The 17586-nt window shown below is 39.9% G+C and overlaps 1 protein-coding gene across 3 annotated transcripts in view; it reads right to left on the reverse strand.

Moving 5' to 3' along the window:
- CNTN4 (contactin 4) overlaps positions 1-17586 on the reverse strand; it is a 975314-nt gene that overhangs the window by 85801 nt on the left and 871927 nt on the right. For all 3 annotated transcript variants that reach the window (XM_043886604.1, XM_043886603.1, XM_043886605.1), the window contains one exon: positions 4621-4748. In XM_043886604.1, the coding sequence (XP_043742539.1) occupies positions 4621-4748 (128 nt within the window). The remainder of the gene's footprint in view (positions 1-4620; positions 4749-17586) is intronic.

Genomic DNA, 17586 nt, shown 5'->3' on the forward strand with positions numbered 1-17586 from the left:
GTTCTTTGATGTAGGATAGAGCTTCAGATGGTAAACAATCTGCCTGCAATGCAGGAGACCCGGTTTCAGTCCCTGGGTTGGGAACATCCCCGGTGAAGGGAAAGGCAACCCACTCCAGCAGCTTGCCTGAGAACTCCATAGACAGAGGAGCCTGGCAGCTACAATCTATGGAGTCACAAAAGAGTTGGACATGACTAAGTGACTAACACTTTCACTTTCTTTCACTTTCAGGGCTCCTCAAAGTATGCTCTGGAACCACCAGCCAGAGAGTTAGTTACTCAAGGTCACCTTGGATGTAGTTCAGCTAGATAACAGCACAGCTTACAGCCCTGCATTTCATTTTGAGCCTGGGAGGTGATCAATAAGATCTAGGGTAGCTATTACCATAGTTATCTTGCTGAACTATATCCAAGACAAAGAGAAGTCACTCTTCTTGAGGACTGCTACTTAAAAATACCTGTCATAGGAAGCCTGTACAATAAAGACACTGCCTCATGCATGTGAGTTAAATGACATGCCTTTAACTCTGCTCTAGAGATAAAAATGAATTAGTAAGTACAGTACTGTATGGAAATGCAGCCTGCCTTCCATCTAGTTCTTAATGATGTTCACAATCGCTAAAGCACACCTTCCATGAAAGGTCAAATATGATGCTTTCTTTTAAGATCCAGGGGTCTGACTTGAGAACTGTTCTTGCTTAAAATAAAACAGCGAATCAAAATTCCAAATAGAAGGTAACTAGCTAAAAAAAAAAAAAAAAAATCAGTCAAATTTAGAAATTCAGATGATGGGATGATAATCAAGAGCCCCCTGGGCACCTGTCAGAATTCTGCAGTTTGGAAGCCCGCTCATGCATAATCTGACTATTTATCCATTTTGTGGTCGTCTGCTAGAGATTTATTTTAAACCGCTGTACCTTCTGTAGTGGATCTATTCTCTTTTCCCCCTCCCCCCTGCCGGCTTTACTTACTGTCCCTATGTTTGACAGTATCTTCAGCTTCTCTCAAAAAACCTGGTGTAGGGGGATGGAAGAGAATTGGACCTTAAAAGCATTGCTAATGACAGAAATATTGCAAAAAGGTTAGAGAAGATGTTGTCTGATGCCTGACCTTCATAGTGTTTTAATCCCAGACACTGGAGGAGATCAAAACGAATATAAGCACATTTTAAGGTTACAGCATAACTTCTCTGATAAATTAGTCCCTTTGTGGATCTCTAAATTGAATTAAGATACAGCGCTCCATCACATTTCTGGCTATTTTGCTACATTTACATTAAAGGTGTAGGGCTCAAGCATTTTGATGTGCGATTCAAGACCTGGCACAGTTCATGTGGAGTTCAAAACGTTTTCTCTGCCTTTATCGTGCTTTATGAGGCAGATTTCTAAATTGTACTCCTCCGTTTATGTTAATGTCCTTCTCCGCGACCTGGCAGTCTGGGTGACCCTCTGAGCGCGCGCGCGCGCGCGCACACACACACACACACACACACACACACACACACACACACACACACACACACACAGTGTGCATACTTCCCATTAATGTAAATGGTACTCAGAATCAAGCAACAGGAAATAAATATATTCTGAAACATCTGACCTTACCCAAGCCACGGGGCTAACTCCTGTGAACATATTAACCAAATAAAGCTCATTTTCTTTTTTTCGCCATCTCACCTGCGAGAAAATAATAAGAATCAGAGGGGACTTCCCTGGTGGTACAGTGGTTGAGGATCCTCCCGCCAATGTGGGGGACATGGCTTAGATCCCTGGTCCGGGGAGATTCCACATGCTTGGGAGCGACTAAGTCCATGAGGCACAACTGCTGAGCCCGCCAGCTGCACCTCCTGAGCTCACGTGCCTAGGGCCCGTGCTCCACGGCAAGAGAGGCCACCGCAGTGAGACGCCAGCGTGGGCGGAAAAGAACAGCCCCCACTCGCGGCAGCGAAAGCCTGCACTGCAGTCAAGACCCGGTAGAGCCAAAAATCAATAAACAGTACTTAAAAAAACAAAACAAACCAAAAATCAGACAGCTTCTCTGAAGAAAGTGACTATAGTTGAATACCCACTGCCAAGCCCGGAAAGAACTCTGCTTTGAAACAAACGAATTCGCCCACAATCAGGTGGGGAACACACTACTTTGACCGCACACTTTCTGCCTACAGATCTCTGCTCTCCTCTTTCCACAGGCCGCTGAGTTCTTTTGGACCCGTCCTCGCTCCTTCCCCATCTGTTACACGATCTCGGTGCTCATCTGCCTCAGCATGACATGTCTCCAGGACAGGCAGGTCTGTACTGACCCTGTCACATGGCCCTTTAAATCCTTTCCCTTCAAGTCCACTAAAACTCTTACGTTTAATCACACCTTCCAATCTTTGTGTACCACCTTCACAACCTTCTGCACATCCTTTCATAATAATACACACAATATTTCTTTAGAAACATAAATATATTTTAAAAGGGGTTTTTAAAAAATCATTGCCATTAATGAAAAACTAACATTTTCCTAATAGACGTGGAAGGATAATATGTAGTTAGTAAAAGTAAACAAAAAAAATTAACTCTGAATTGTCTAAAATGATCTTTTATACCATACATGGGGAAATCACTGTTTAACATGTTAACTGGAAGGCAAGAAATGAAGTGTTAAGTTTCTCAACATAGGTAGAAGTTACTACTCAGCAACATTTATATCCACTCAAATAAGGAGGTGATCATGGCATATGATTGGTGTATCGCTAAGCTTTGCACCATAATTCAGTATAAGCGGAGCAGCAGGGAAGTCTGCACGCCTGTGAATGGTTTTACCTTGGGACTGGCGGTACTGCTGGAAGATGAACTCTGATGGGAAAGAGAGGAACTTCTGCCAACTATTTTGAGAGCTGAAGAAGTCAAGGCTTACAGGAAGGATGCTAACCAAACGCAGGGCATAACTTATTTCTACATGTGAAAAAACCCCAGTTTTAACAATATATAGAGCATATATATGGCACCTGTGCTTAGGTAAATATAGACTTATGTCTGACTCTTGGACTTACACAGTTTTCTATCTGCACAAACAAGTATGTTTATGATAAACAGGCTTCTCTAAATGGTAGTACTTTTCAAACTTCTAGTGATTCCAAAATATGTAATTAGGTAATTTTTAGCTTTCTTCATTAAATCAAAATAGAGGCAAACATTCTTTCTGGGATATTATTATTTGCCTTAGGCTATCTTACTTCATAGCTAATCAGGTCTTAGCTATGTTATTAATCAATTCTGAAACCTTGGGGTTCCTCCTGGTTCTAGTTCATCACTAATTTTCCTTTTGTAATTGAGAAAGCTAAACATTAGCGAAGATGCTAGTTGAAATTTTGCTATGCCAGTATTATCTAAACTTTTTTTCTTTGCCCTATAAAACAGGGTGAACACACAGTCAATCACATACCCATGCTATTGCTCTGAGTGAATAATTAATAGATTGAAATAGCTGGAGTTAATATAAATACAGATTTCTGTCTGACTCTTGGACTTACAGTTTTCTGTCTACATAGATAAGTATGTTTATGATAAAAAGGCTTCCCTAAATGGCAGTACTTTTCAAATTTCTAATGATTCCAAAATATGTAATTAGATAATTTTTAGCTTTCTTTGTTAAAACAGAGGCAAACATTCTTTCTGGGATATTTTTCTTTGCCTTAGGTTATCTTATTTCACAGAGGGAGTTACAAATGGGCAAGGGGGAAATAATAAATACACTGTCTATATCTATTATGGAGAAACAGGAAAAATGAGTAAGATTTCCTGGCACAGTAGGAAGAACCAGAAAGTGCAAAATCAGGATCACAGGGCTCACATCTGCTACTGGTGACCTTGAGAGACTCACCAACCTGAGCTTTATCTTCCTCAGTCAGATCATGGCCAAGATCCCTTCAATCCAAAAATTCTTTGACTTGACAGCCAGATATAAAGTGACAGAAATGCAAATGAAATGTAAATTAAAACCTCATCTTCACAATTCTTACTTGGTACTTTCAGCACATCCCATCAAACTGGTGTTCTGTCATCTACTATAAAGCACCCAGGAGAAGGAATGTGGAAAATTTTATTTCCTTAAAACTGGCAGGGTTGGCTGGGTGACTAAGCAAAGCGCAGAGGTGGCCAAAGCCCTTTATGAGTACAATAATCCATATCCACGCCTCTGAATAACCAAGGCAGCTCTTTTAAAAATCTCCAATGTCATTGTTTAAACAATGTTAGCTAAAAATAGTATTTGAGCCATGGGTTTTTAATTTGTTAGCACGGTGTTCCTAGATATGAATTTCAAATCTATAGAGACTTGAAGAAATTTAATTAAAGGACTGAAGATAACATTAGTTAGAATACTATAATAGATACAATGGCAGTGATTCTCAAAATTGTATTGGATGAGTCCGAAATAAGATAGCCTTTCTGTCATATTCATGACCGACAGTTTTCTAAGAATTGTTAATCATACCATGTTTGCCTTGATGGATTAATTTAGCAACACAGTTATATCTGTACATATTAATATGAAGGATGCCACTTGAATAGGTCACATTATTTGAAATGGCGACACATAAATCAATCTACGTGTTCTCTGGGTTAGTCATTACCTTTCACTACAAGGTTCCCAGTACTGCTCGCAGTTCCAAAATGGTTAGTGGCTATGCAGGTGTAACTTCCAGCATCTGATTTAGTCACATTGATGATTCTGAGGCTTCCATCTTCAGAAATGGTAATTCTGAAATTAAAGCAGATAAACCCCAAATGGTAAGTTTACTCCATGTGACCAACTGGAAAATATTTCTATCATCCTGTCATTTTCAAACTATTAAATCATGGTTACATCACTTGACAGCCTCATCTTTATTTATATTTACCTACATACAGATAAATATAATTAGGATGTGTGATTTATTTAGTAATTACATTACTTTAATTGCTAATAAGGTTTCAACGTTCTGTTGGGATAACTTCTAGAAATACGAGACAGGATGTAACCATTCTCTCTCTTTGGCAGCTATAACCACATTATCCAAAAGGAAAGCTTATTGTAGATTACCGTTCATCATTAAACTGCTGAAGAATAAGAAAGAAAAATCCTTGATGGGCCACTTTATGCATTTTCATTGAAAATGTTTTCTTCCTTCTCGAGAGGCTTAAATTAAATGAGTTATTATTAAGCTTATTTCTTCCCGAAATACGTCAGACAATACATTTTAATGAGATGCAAGAGCTGAACTCAAAAAAATTAAAATATTCCACAACATGGTATGACTTTGGCAGAATAGCAAATGTGGATGGCGCATCTCAGGGCCCGCAATTAGGGACAAATATCTACCACCAGGTGGGAAGGAAGCACTTCCACTGACAGTCACAAAACTGGAACAGGGGGACTGGAGGGAAGCCTGTTTTCAACATGATTATAGCAGAAGGGAAGGGTATGCAGATGAACAAGCCATACAGCCTGGCTTAGACGATAGTTGGAGAAATAAGAAATGTACACAGATGGCTTATTCAAGGTAAATGTCTGCTGAATATTTACTGCATCTTTCAAATCTACCCACTCCTGTCTATCTCCTTGGCTCTCGCTTTCTCACCCAACCTACCACAGCAGCCTCTTAAATGATCTGGCTATTTCTACTCCTGCCTCTCAAGTGCGTCCTTCAGTAAGTGGCCAGGTGATCTTTTAAAATACAGATTACGTCACCCCTCAGGCTTACAGATCCTTCTTCAGCTTCGCTTTGCATTCAGAACAAATTCTTTCCCAGAACCTATCTGGCCTGAGGAATCTGGCCTTTGCCCTTCTCCTGACTTTGCCCTTCTCATTTCATCTTAATCTTTCTACCCTTCAGTGAGGTCTAGACACACAGGTCTCCTGCAAGTTCCTAAAGTACCTGACCCCCTTCCTGCCTCAGGACTTTTCTGTAATATTTGCTCTTCTGTCTGCCTCGACATCAGGATGCAGCTATCACCTTCACACTCTCTCGGGACCTCGACTTGTGGATAGTTGTTCCTTATAGACTTTCCCTGGCTGACATTTCTAAAATGGATTTCCCTTTTCCTGTTAATCTCGTTTCTGCAGCCACTTTATTTCTTCCCATTCAATTCAATCTAGAAGTTTTCTTTACCTGTTAACTCTCCTATCAGATGGAACATTAGCTTCCTTGAATGCAAGGACTCTGTTTTAGGACTTAATCTCCTGGATTTAGTACATAATAGATGCCCTGTAAGCATCTCTTAAGTGATCGAGTGAACTGGTCACAGAGGAAGAGCTAAAAATCCAGTAGCATGATCTTCAAATAAGCTGTATTTGTTTCTGGTGTTAAACAGTAAACACCAGTAGTAACAAAGTACTCAGTGATTATGGACACTGTACTAGAGGGCTTTCATTTTTCCTTCATCTTTATGATGATTTAGAATTCATTCCTTGTGTTTGAAGAGAATATGTAACAGAGAAACAAACATTTGTGTACAAAATGCAAAAAAAAAAAAAAAAAAGAGAAAAATCAATACTATGTTATTGGAATTCAGAATGGCTAAAGCACTTGGAACTAGTACCAGCCTTAACAGAGTCCTTCAGAAAAGAACTAGGATGAACACAGCTTTATTTAACAGAACTTTTGGCTAAACATTTTAAAATCATGAGAAGACTTAGTTACACTGGGTTGCAAATGTGGTACATTTTTCATGAAGGTGCTTAGGAATGGAGAGGTGACCACCTCCTTGATGACCCATTCCAGGTCCTAAGATTCAGGCTGAGGACATGGAGTGAAGGTTTGAGAACTCTACCAAGCATGCTGGCATCAGAGGATGGCTATTCAAATTCCAGATCTGTCAGCTTTGGCTATGTGATGTGAGGCAATTTGCTTAACTTTTTAAGTTTTAGCATCCCCATCTATAAAATAGAGCTCATAATACCAGTCTTACAGGATGGCAGCGAAAATTATGTAAGAGGGTCAGAGAGATCCTTGGTATTTATTAGGGATAATAAAAAAAGTAATTCTCTTTTATCTGTAAAATTGTTCTGTTATTTAATAATTTGTTCAGATGGGGAAAACGAAACACAGTTATCTTAATACACTTAAAATAGTAATTAAATCAGCCTGCTTCATGCACCCCACTGTCACAGCAGACAATCTGAAGTCAATGTACACATGACCTGGGTCATCACAAATCAATGTACAGGATACAGACAAGAAGGCCCTTTGTTCACTTACACCATAGATACACACATAACAGTTTGCTCAATAAAAAACACATGATACCCTATTAGCCAAAGAGCAGATGTAAATACTCACAAAAATAGAGTGGTGATTAAATCCTAATTACCTTGATAATCACAAAAATAGCATTAAAGGAATTAATCATGTTCCCATTTACAAAATAACTGGCTGGAAATTGTGAAATGCGGGCATGCGAGAACTCAATAAAGAAGGTGACATTTGTGTTTTGGATGTGGAATCGTCTTCCATGAAGTAACACAGGCCTTTGCTGTTGTTCAGCCGCTAAGCTGTGTTCGGCTCTTTGCCATCCCATGGGCTGCAACACACCAGGCTTCCCGTTCTTCACCATCTCCTTGGAGTTTGGTGAACTCATGTCCATTGAGTTGGTGATGTCTTCCAACCATCTCATCCTCTGTCGCTCCCTTCTCCTCCATAGGCCTAGGGTGTATTAAACACTCTGAGGGGTGATCTGACTCTTCCGAAGCACTGCCGCTGCTGCGTCACTTCAGTCATGTCCGACTCTGTGTGACCCCCTGGACGGTAGCCCACCAGGCTCCCCCCTGCCTGGGAAGCACTAAAGGGCTGCTAATAATTTATACTTTTAAAATTCTCCAGATCTAAAAGGCTTGCATCGCACTGCATACTATATAATGCCAAAGGATATAAATAAGGAAAAAAATAAAGGATTTGTCATCAGATGACCTGGATTCTAGCTTTGACGCTGATACTTGCTAGGTATATGACCTGACCAAAATACTTAAACTCCAAGACAAGGTTTCTCGACCTCAGAAATACTGATGTTTTGGACCGGAAAAGTCTTTGTCACGGGGAGGATATCTAAGAGGATTCTTGTGCCTTACCCACTGTACTTCATTGGCTATGCCTTTCCTCTCGAATTATGACAATCAAAACTATCTCCCAAATATTCTCTGGACACATCCACCCCCAGCTAAGAGCCACTGGTCTCCATAAGTTTTTATTTTTTTATTTACATAGGATATTATGATGGTTACCTGCTACAATAGATCAGATAGGTGAGTTTCTTTTAACTGTAAAGAGCTGTACAAATGTTTTTCTGAGCATCACTTGCATCCTGACATCCCTAATTTTGATACTTTCATTGCACAAAAGGTATTTTACATATAGTTGCTACTCAGCTGCAGGACCCTGCTAGTTCTTCACATCTCTCCCAAGGCTCTGCTTTCCCTTTATTCTCAAAACATCCCTGTCCAATTTTCTAGGAGGCTTATGAAATGAGAAAGTAATTTTTCAAACAGTACTGTCCATCTTTAAGAGTTCATCTCCTGACACCAGTTTAATTTTAATCTTTCCATTGTTGTCCACAAAGAGTTGAGTAGAAACCTAAGCCTCCAATGCTAGAATTCCAGACAATGGAGAAGGTCAGGGAGGGGGGGAATTTGTAGAACTTGTAATTTTTAGTACCTGTCATTAAATCTCATCATACTTCTGGGACTGCTCATTCTTCCTAGGGATAATCCAATTGCAGGTTCAATATGAAATTGGGAGAACTGCTCTTTTGGGAAATTCAACCATTTCCTTAAGTGAGCAATGCAGTGTAGTGAATAAAAACATATGTTCTGGAACTAAGTTGTCTAGACTCAAATCAGGCTTGCACCAGTTATGAGCTGTGTGACTTTGGGTAACTTAGTTCTTCTGGACCTAAATTTTTTATTTGAGGTAACATAATAATAAAAGTAACTATATTCATGGTTTGCTATAAAGATATGCAATGCTCAGAACAGTACATGGCACATAAAATGCACCACATAAGTGCATGCATTTGCCAAATGTTCTATTAGCTAAAGCTCTGTCCCCTCTTAGAGATCCATGGTTTCAAACATTAATATGGGACTCTGTTAAGGCTAAGACTACTCTCAAGTCATTCTGCCCCTCTGAAGTCCACCAACACACTACTATGCTTAATGAAGGATACAGGTGACAACAAACAGTCCTGGAAGGGGATGAAAAACTGGACTCATAAATATCTATTATAAACCTCCTGCATACCAAAACCTCTACAGATCAGGAGGACTTTAAACAAATTTTTTTGGCTACACCATGTGTCACATGGGATCTCAGTCCCCCAGCCAGGGATGGAATCTGTGACCCCTATATTGGAAGTACAGAGTTTTAACCACTGGACCACCAGGGAAGTCCAATCAGGAGGACTTTAGATGACTATATAGCTAGAAATAATGATTACATGGCTAGAAATTGACTGCTTTGACCTCCCTTGACTGCAAGGATATCAAGCCAGTCAATCCTAAAGGAAATCAACCCTGGCTATTCGTTGGAAGGTCTGATGTTGAAGATGAAGCTCCAATACTGTGGCCACCTGATGCAAAGAGCTGACTCAGTGGAAAGGACCCTGATGCTGGGAAAGATTGAGGGCAGGAGGAGAAGGGGGCGGCAGAGGATGAGATGGCAGGATGATGTCACTGACTCAATCGACATGAGTTTGAGCAAACTTTGGGAGATAGTGAAGGACGAGGAAGCCTTGTGTGCTACAGTCCATGGGGTCACAAACAATCAGACACAACTTAGCAAAATGAACAACAACTAATATTTAGATACTTGCTTCCCTTCCACGTGGATCCTATACCAACCTATTTTTCAGTGAATATTTCTACATTCATGTTTGTTCCATTAATAAAGTGCCTCATTCTGGTCTAAGAACAGTTTTATTTCTACATTTGTTTCTCGAACAGGTTTCAAAGTTCCCACTTCATTTTAATTCACTCATTTCAGACTACTGACTGACCTGTAGCTATTAGCTTGAGATTTAACTTTGAACTCCTCCTAATACTCATGCATAGTGATTGAGTTAGATTAAAAAAAAAAAATTGAAAATGTAAACCTGCTTCTGGCTTAGAACAGAAGGTTTAACTTTGACTGACCTGTAGGCTCTTTTTAAAACATTGATAGTATCAGAGAAAAGTCAAAGATGATAAAGCAGCAAGTAGTGAAAAACAAAGGTATGAGACAGGACTTAATTTTCTCTACATGAGACGAGGTCATCTAATTCACAACAGGGTAAATTACCTATCGCATAGAGAAGCAGTTGTTCCCCCAGTGTCATTTGGAGACTGCAGATCCATAGGGTATGGGAGCATATCTGGAATTATGAGACAAATTGAATCTCTCTTTCTCAATATGAGGCTCTGTGTTACAGCCACTGAAGAGCTGACCTTGTCAGTCTTATAAATCAAAACTGGTCTGGGGACACTGGACCTTTAAAAATGCTGATCTTTTCTTTTTTGGGGCTCTGGTAACAGATGACAAAAGCTGCCAACTCCACAATATTCTATCACCCTACAGAGGAGGGATATTCTAAAACGAAACCTATGATTTTCTGGGTAGTTCTCCATGTATGCCCGACTGTTGCTGACAGAGGCAGCATGTCCTCACCTGCCCCTGAGTCGTAAGGAAACACTTCCCTTAAAAGTCAATCCCGTGAAAGTACAAATTCTCCCCTTCTGCAAAGAGAGGAATTATGAATTAATAATTTCCTTTCAACAAAGGAAGTATCAAACTGTTCAGTTAAATTAAATATTATCTTTCATATTGTTAGACATAACTCACTTAAAAATCACACGTAGTTAAAAAAAAAAAAATTCAGAGGGTCATAGCAGGCTTCTCCTTTCTTTTATACATGAGGAGTTCCAGAAAACATGTTTGGAAGTTGAAAGCCCAAGCGCAAAAGAATAGGCTTACACATTACACGGGGAGTGAACACTCCTAGGGGGCTGAAATATAAAACTTTAATAGAAGTATTGTACATCTTAGCTCACGGAAACTGACAGGATAGTGGAGCTATCACAGGACCCCTGATCCCAGGAACCACAAGTGATGCCCTAGAATGAGCAAGAACTACCCAGCCACAAATCTGTTTGCTTCAGTCAGCACAGCATTTTCTCTTTCTTTTTTTAGTTTTTATTGGAATATTATTGTTTTACAGTGTTATGTTAGCTTCTACTGTACAGCAAAGTCAATGAGCTACACGTATACATGCAACCCCTCTTTTTTGAATTCCCTTCCCATTTAGGTCCGTACACAGCATTAATTACAGTTCCCAGTGCTATGCAGCAGGTTCTCATCAGTTATCTGTTTTATATATTGCAGCGTGTATATGTCAATCCCAATTTTCCAATTCATCCTACCCTCCCTCTCTCCCCTTGGTGTCCACACATTTGTTCTCTGCATCTGTGTCTCTATTTCTGCTTTCCAACTGTGCCCATCTGTACCATTTTTTTTTTTAGATTTCACATATATGCATTAATATATGATATTTGTTTTTCTCTTTCTGACTTACTTCATTCTGTAGGACAGTCCCTGAGGCAGAAAAACAAATAAGACTTACAGCATTTTCTTTTAAACCAAATAATTGGGTGATTTCATACAAAATCCCATTCCTGGCTCATTATGGCAAATGGGAAGATGCGGGGAGTCCTGCAACACATCTCAGGTCACCAACGGGCCACAGGGAAGGAGAGGAAACTACTTAAGTAGCTGGTGGGCTTTCTGGCTCTCGCCATGACTGGCTTGAACAGTTAATTCATGCCCCCTCCTCACTCCTGTGGCCTTTGGAGAACACTTTAAACCGTGTCCCTGTTCTGAGCCAATGGGACAGGTCTTGGGGTGGCCTTTAGGCTTAAGATCACACTTCTCTGCCTCTTGGCCTCTCCCCACCCCAGACATCCCACACAGAACAATGGGAGGATGAGGGGAAACTGGGCTTTGTGTTCATTTCCTAGAACTACCATAGCAAAGTATTAAGAATCAGGTGACTTAAAACCAGAAGGATTGACTTTCCCATGGTTCTGAGAGCAGAGGTCTGAAATCAAGCTACTGGGAGAGCGGGTTGTTTTCGGAGGCTTTGGAGGAGACTCCTTCTTGCCTCTCTTGTTTCTGGTGACAGTCAGTAGACCCTGGTGCTCCTCAGCTTACAGATGCATCACTCTAAATCTCTGACTCTGCTGCACGGGTGGTTCTTCCTGTGTGTCTCCTCACCTCATCTTTTCTCTGCACATGTGTCTGTACCAAAATTTCCTTCTTCTTACAAGGACATGAGTCACTGGATTAGGGTCCACCCTAAACCCATATGACTTCATTTTAACTTCAGGTAGACATGAATTTAAGGGATATCCTTCAACTGACAGTGTCAAGAGCGGAAACCCACCGGAGTTGTTGGTCTGGGTGGAGCAAGCGGCTTCGGGGCCTACCCTGCAGCCATCAGAGGATGGAAAGAAGGGGTGACGTGGAGGAGTGGACTTGCTCCTCTGGGCACAGAACCATCACACATAGTCCCCAGTGCATCCATTTCCCTTCTCCATGGCCTGGCCCTTCTCCCCAATAGTAGCTACAGAGGCTTGAAATTATTGCTCTTTAGTTGATGGTTGGATGGCATCACTGACTCAATGAGCCAACTCTGGGAGATAGTGAAGAACAGGGAAGCCTGGCCTGCTGCAGTCCATGGGGTCACAAAGAGTCGGACATGAGAGCAACTGAACATCAATTACCTCTGCTACCACCCTGGAGTCCGCCAACGACATCCCTTCCCTGATTAGGGCACTAACTTCTTACTGCGGCCTCTGCTTGGTCACCTGCACCTCTACAATCAATCCACAACACAACATCCAGCCAGCTCCTTAAAAAAAAAAACAAGGCAGATTACATCACTTCTCTGATCAAACCATACTATGGCTCCCCTGAGGGCATTCAAAGCAAGAGAAGTAAATATTTTCAGCGACACACATGGCCTTCATTTTCTGCTACATCCATCTCCATATTACTTCTTGGCTCTCACCTACTACTTTCCCATAACTCTTCCGTATCCAACCAGGCTAACTTTCCTGTTTCTAGAAATACTCAGCATGTCATATATTAAACACTTGCATGGATTGCTGACTCTGCCTGAAGCTCTCTTCCCTAAATACTCACAAGGTAAACTCCTTCGGGTCGAAAAGTGTTGGACACTACTTAGCGAATGAACACAACAACAAAGGCTAATAATCTAATAATTATATAATCTAATAATTAGTAAACTAATAATCAAAAGTGGAGTCTGAAGGACAGTTTGATGTGATAATGAATAATATGTAAAAGTCCAACAGGAAAACAAAAATTAAGACTGAACTGCAATTTCAATTTCTTCTTTAGTTAACCAGGTTTATTTGTTGGAATCAAGTAGCTCTTCCAGTCTATCCTTTCTTTGTTGTCTAGGCAATTAATTAATATTAATTTTGATATTAAAATTATGGTCAAAATTAGTTAGAGAAGATCTCTACCAAAATGGTGCCCTGTGGCTTTCCAAGTAGTTCTGCATAGAACTGGGATTTCTGTAGAAAGGCCTCATCTTTACTTGCCTTTGAGGTAATAGCAGTACAAAAGAGTTTTAAAATACAACACTCATGAAGTAGTCAAAACTTTGAAGGAGTGGAGAGGTGGCCAGGAAGCGACAAAGATTTTTATATTCAATCTATCAACAGCAGAATCAGCCTGTGACCAACAGAGCTGAAGACATATGGTCTCAGAGCTGTCCCTGAATTTGTGCCAGCTGAGAAACAGGAAAAGCCTGGCAGGTTAACTGGCATTGGTGTGCTGCAGACATCAGCTAAAAATACCAAAACTTTGTTTTGAAGGAAAAAAAAAAATTAGGACTTGGTGAGTTTGAACCTGGCTATCTAATAAAAGTCAAAAGCTATTTTAACTTTTGTGATGGTTAATTTTATGTGTCAGTTTGACTGGGGTAAGGGATATTAAGACGGCTGGTAAAACATTATTTCTGAGTGTGTCTGGACGGGTGTTTCTGGGAAACATTAGAATCTGTCAGCAAACAGAATAAAGGTTGCCTTCACCCATATGGATGGCCATCATCCAATCCCCTGAGGGCTGAGGGAACAAAAAGGCAGAGGAAGGCAGAATTGATTCTCTGTGTGAAGCGGGACACCCCTGTTCTCCCGACCTTAGACATTAGTGCTCCTGCTTTTTGGATCTTAAGACTCAGACTGTGATTTATACCATTGACTCCCCTCATCTCCAGGCCTTGGAACTCACTCTGCACATCATCACTAGCTCTCCTGGTTCTCCAGCTTGCAAACAGCAGATCATGGGATTTCCTATCTCCATAAACGTGTGAACCAATTCCTATAATAAACCTTCTCTTATATACCCTCTCAGTTTTGTTTTTCTGGAGAACTCTAATACAACTTTAACTGAAGTTTGCTTGATATTATAAATTTCAAGAGATACACAGAAATTCTCAGCCCTTTGGGGAAGAGTGAATTCTCCTGATTTATATAAATACTGTTTCACAGTAATGTATGGCTTATAAAGAGTCAGTGGATAGCTGTAGAAGATGGCTTTGCTTCCCATCTTAAGAAAGAAGTACATTTTGGATGACAAATTTAAGTGAAGGTCAGTGGGAAGACTTAGTCTAAGGGTGATTTCAGGCCAACCTGTCATTGATCTTTCCGTATAGTGTCCAAGGCAGCAATAGACATTGTGCTATTGAACAGACACCGTGGTGATAAAGTTCCCTTAGAGATAATTTGCTTTCTGTCATCAGATTCGAGTTTAATAAACCCCTGAACAACCTGTGTATTTCTGCCTGCAGAACAACCAGCAGTTCAGAGCCTGTTGCCCTTGCCTGCAGCAGCGCTTGGAGGAGAAAATAAAATCATGTTTGTTTAACCTGGTTTGATCTGGGTCTAACTTTCTCTGAACAACAGTTTTCAAAGCTTCATAAAATAACCTGGAAGGAACTACTGCCCAGGGCAAGATGAGTATTTAATATCGTAAAATTCATTTTGATTATTCTTTGTGACATGGTGCTTGAATGAACGTGGGAAATATATTTCTTGAGCAGGTAAAACTTTGCAATTTTATACATTACAAATAGCACTAAAAATACCATGTCTTGTGAAGAAAGAAATAAATTAAAGGACATGTTTTGTTGAAAATTTGTTTCTTAAATTGCTACCTTTACTTGAGGCAGGACTTCTCTGTGTCTCTATTAATATAATACTTGGAATTCCTTTCTTCCACTTTCCTATGACCTGAGATACTTTCAAATAAATCTATAAGGTACTAGGAAGATAAAAGAGGTGGGGACAGGAAGGTAATATAATATTCTATTTTCTATACTTCTATATATTTTTATCAAAGCATCATAATAAGTAATATTAATTTTATAGTGAGAAAAATGTATTGTTAAACTACAAGGCACTCAGGAAGTTTTATATAACAACTTCTTAGGACATTAGAGTAGTTTAATAACCAAGTATAGCTGTCTTTAGAAATAATTGGAAATAAAAGAGAAGAGATGTGTAGAAATGGACCAAAAGACCCAAAGGAATGTCTTTAAATACATACTCAGTTGAGTGTTGGGCAGGACAAGGAGGAGAGAGCACCTACAACATACTATTGGGTGCTGTTGGATGCTTATGTTAATGCTTCTCATCACATTTAATCTGCATGACAATCCTGAGAAGCATTATTCCAATTTTTCAGTTGAGAAAAAACAAAATCCAGAGAAGTAAATTAAATGTCCAAGGTTAATGTAATTAGTAAAGGAAGGAGTGGGTTTTCTAACTCAGATCTCATTTCAAAGTCTGCACTCTCTACCAAGCCATCCTGTGGTGCTGGAGAGCTCAGGAAAGACACAAAATACGGAACAAAAAACATCATTACCCCATGGGAGGGGTTTTCCTTAAACTTGCCATTAGATCTTTGATTATAGTTACATACATTTTTTTTTTTTGGATTTTACTTGCTGAAATTCCTTTTTCTAATATTGAGAAATTTGTGTTCACATTATTCTCCTAAAGCAGAAACAAAAGAGAAGAAAACTTACAAACATAACGAAGTTGTAATCACAGAAGTTTCCTTTACCTTGAAGTGACTAAAATGCCTGGAAGACAATGTTAATTATTAATTAGAAAGGGAGGGTCACGGTATAGATTCTGAAATCTGGTAAGGAGAGGAGGCTTTTACAACACAAAGAGCTCTATTGGCTATGCTGGGAAAAAATGTTTTAATTTGATTATGTGCCCAATTTTCAACTGTTTTGGAGTTGCAGGATCATGGTTTATGTGTTTAAAAACCCCTACCCCAGGTCCCTGAAATATTGCTAACAGAAGAAATCAAAGTGGAGTTTCCTAGTTCCTGCAAAAATCACAACAGAACACCACTGTCAGGGCCCAGCTAAAATTCCCAGCTGCACACCAGCGGCATCTATTTCCGTCTCCTGCAGAAGAACACCAGCTCCTAACTGTACCACCATCATGGTCATATAATCCACACTTTCCTAAACTTCCTGGCATGCTCCCAGTTTCATGCGTACCAGCAGATGGCTTGAATCTTTGCCCCAGTATATATTAGACACGTGACTTGGAACAGTCTAAGAGACTGTTTCTCTGCTTCTCTGGGCTCCAGTCTGCCATCTCTAAAATAATAATAAACATGGACTTTCCTGGTGGTCCAATGGCTAAGATTCCATGCTCCCAATGCAGGGGCCTGGGTTTGATCCCTGGTCAGGGAACTAGATTCCACATGCTGCAAGTAAGAGTTCACAAGTTGCAAGTAAAGATTCCCATGTGCTGCAACTAAGACCTGGTGTAGCCAAATAAATAATAAATAAAAATTAAAATAAAACAATTACTGTATCTCCATTTTATAAGATTTGTGAGAAGGCTAAATGTAAAAATAACCATGGAACATTTATAACTGTGGTGTTGCATCGTAAACACCTAATAAATGTTAGCTGCGATGATCACTTTTACTACTATTATTCTCTGTATCATTAATGTAATTAATAGTCACAATATTTTCTTTAGATGGCTCAAAGTTTAAAATGAAAGTAATTAAATAAGGGAAACTTTATATCACTACTATAAATAGAAGCCACTATCACTGTCATCAATAGATGTTAACCATAAAAATAAACGTGATAAAAAAATACCTAAGTTATCACATTCCAGCTGGGTTTGCTTATCTGCCAGGATACTGAGCTGATGGCCTGCTTCTTCTCTGGCAAAAGAGGTATTAACCAGGATTTCAAGTGTTCAGACACAGTAGGACCAGACTGACTTTCTCCTTGATGGACTCAGGAGTGAAAGAGAACTATGTGATTCACTGGCATTCAGTGTCCATATACTGTGTAACATCTAAGGCAGAGTCCTGGGAGAGGGGCGAGTCTTACACTTGGTGAAACATACATCTATTTCAACCAAGTTCCCAGGATCAAGTTCCTTTTACAATAGTTTGACCAAGTTGGCCATCAACCTGTGTGGGGCAGGTCCAATACTGCATATTCATGATTTTTTGATACAC

Source organism: Cervus elaphus, chromosome 24, assembly GCF_910594005.1.
Source record: "Cervus elaphus chromosome 24, mCerEla1.1, whole genome shotgun sequence".
Taxonomy (NCBI): domain Eukaryota; kingdom Metazoa; phylum Chordata; class Mammalia; order Artiodactyla; family Cervidae; genus Cervus; species Cervus elaphus.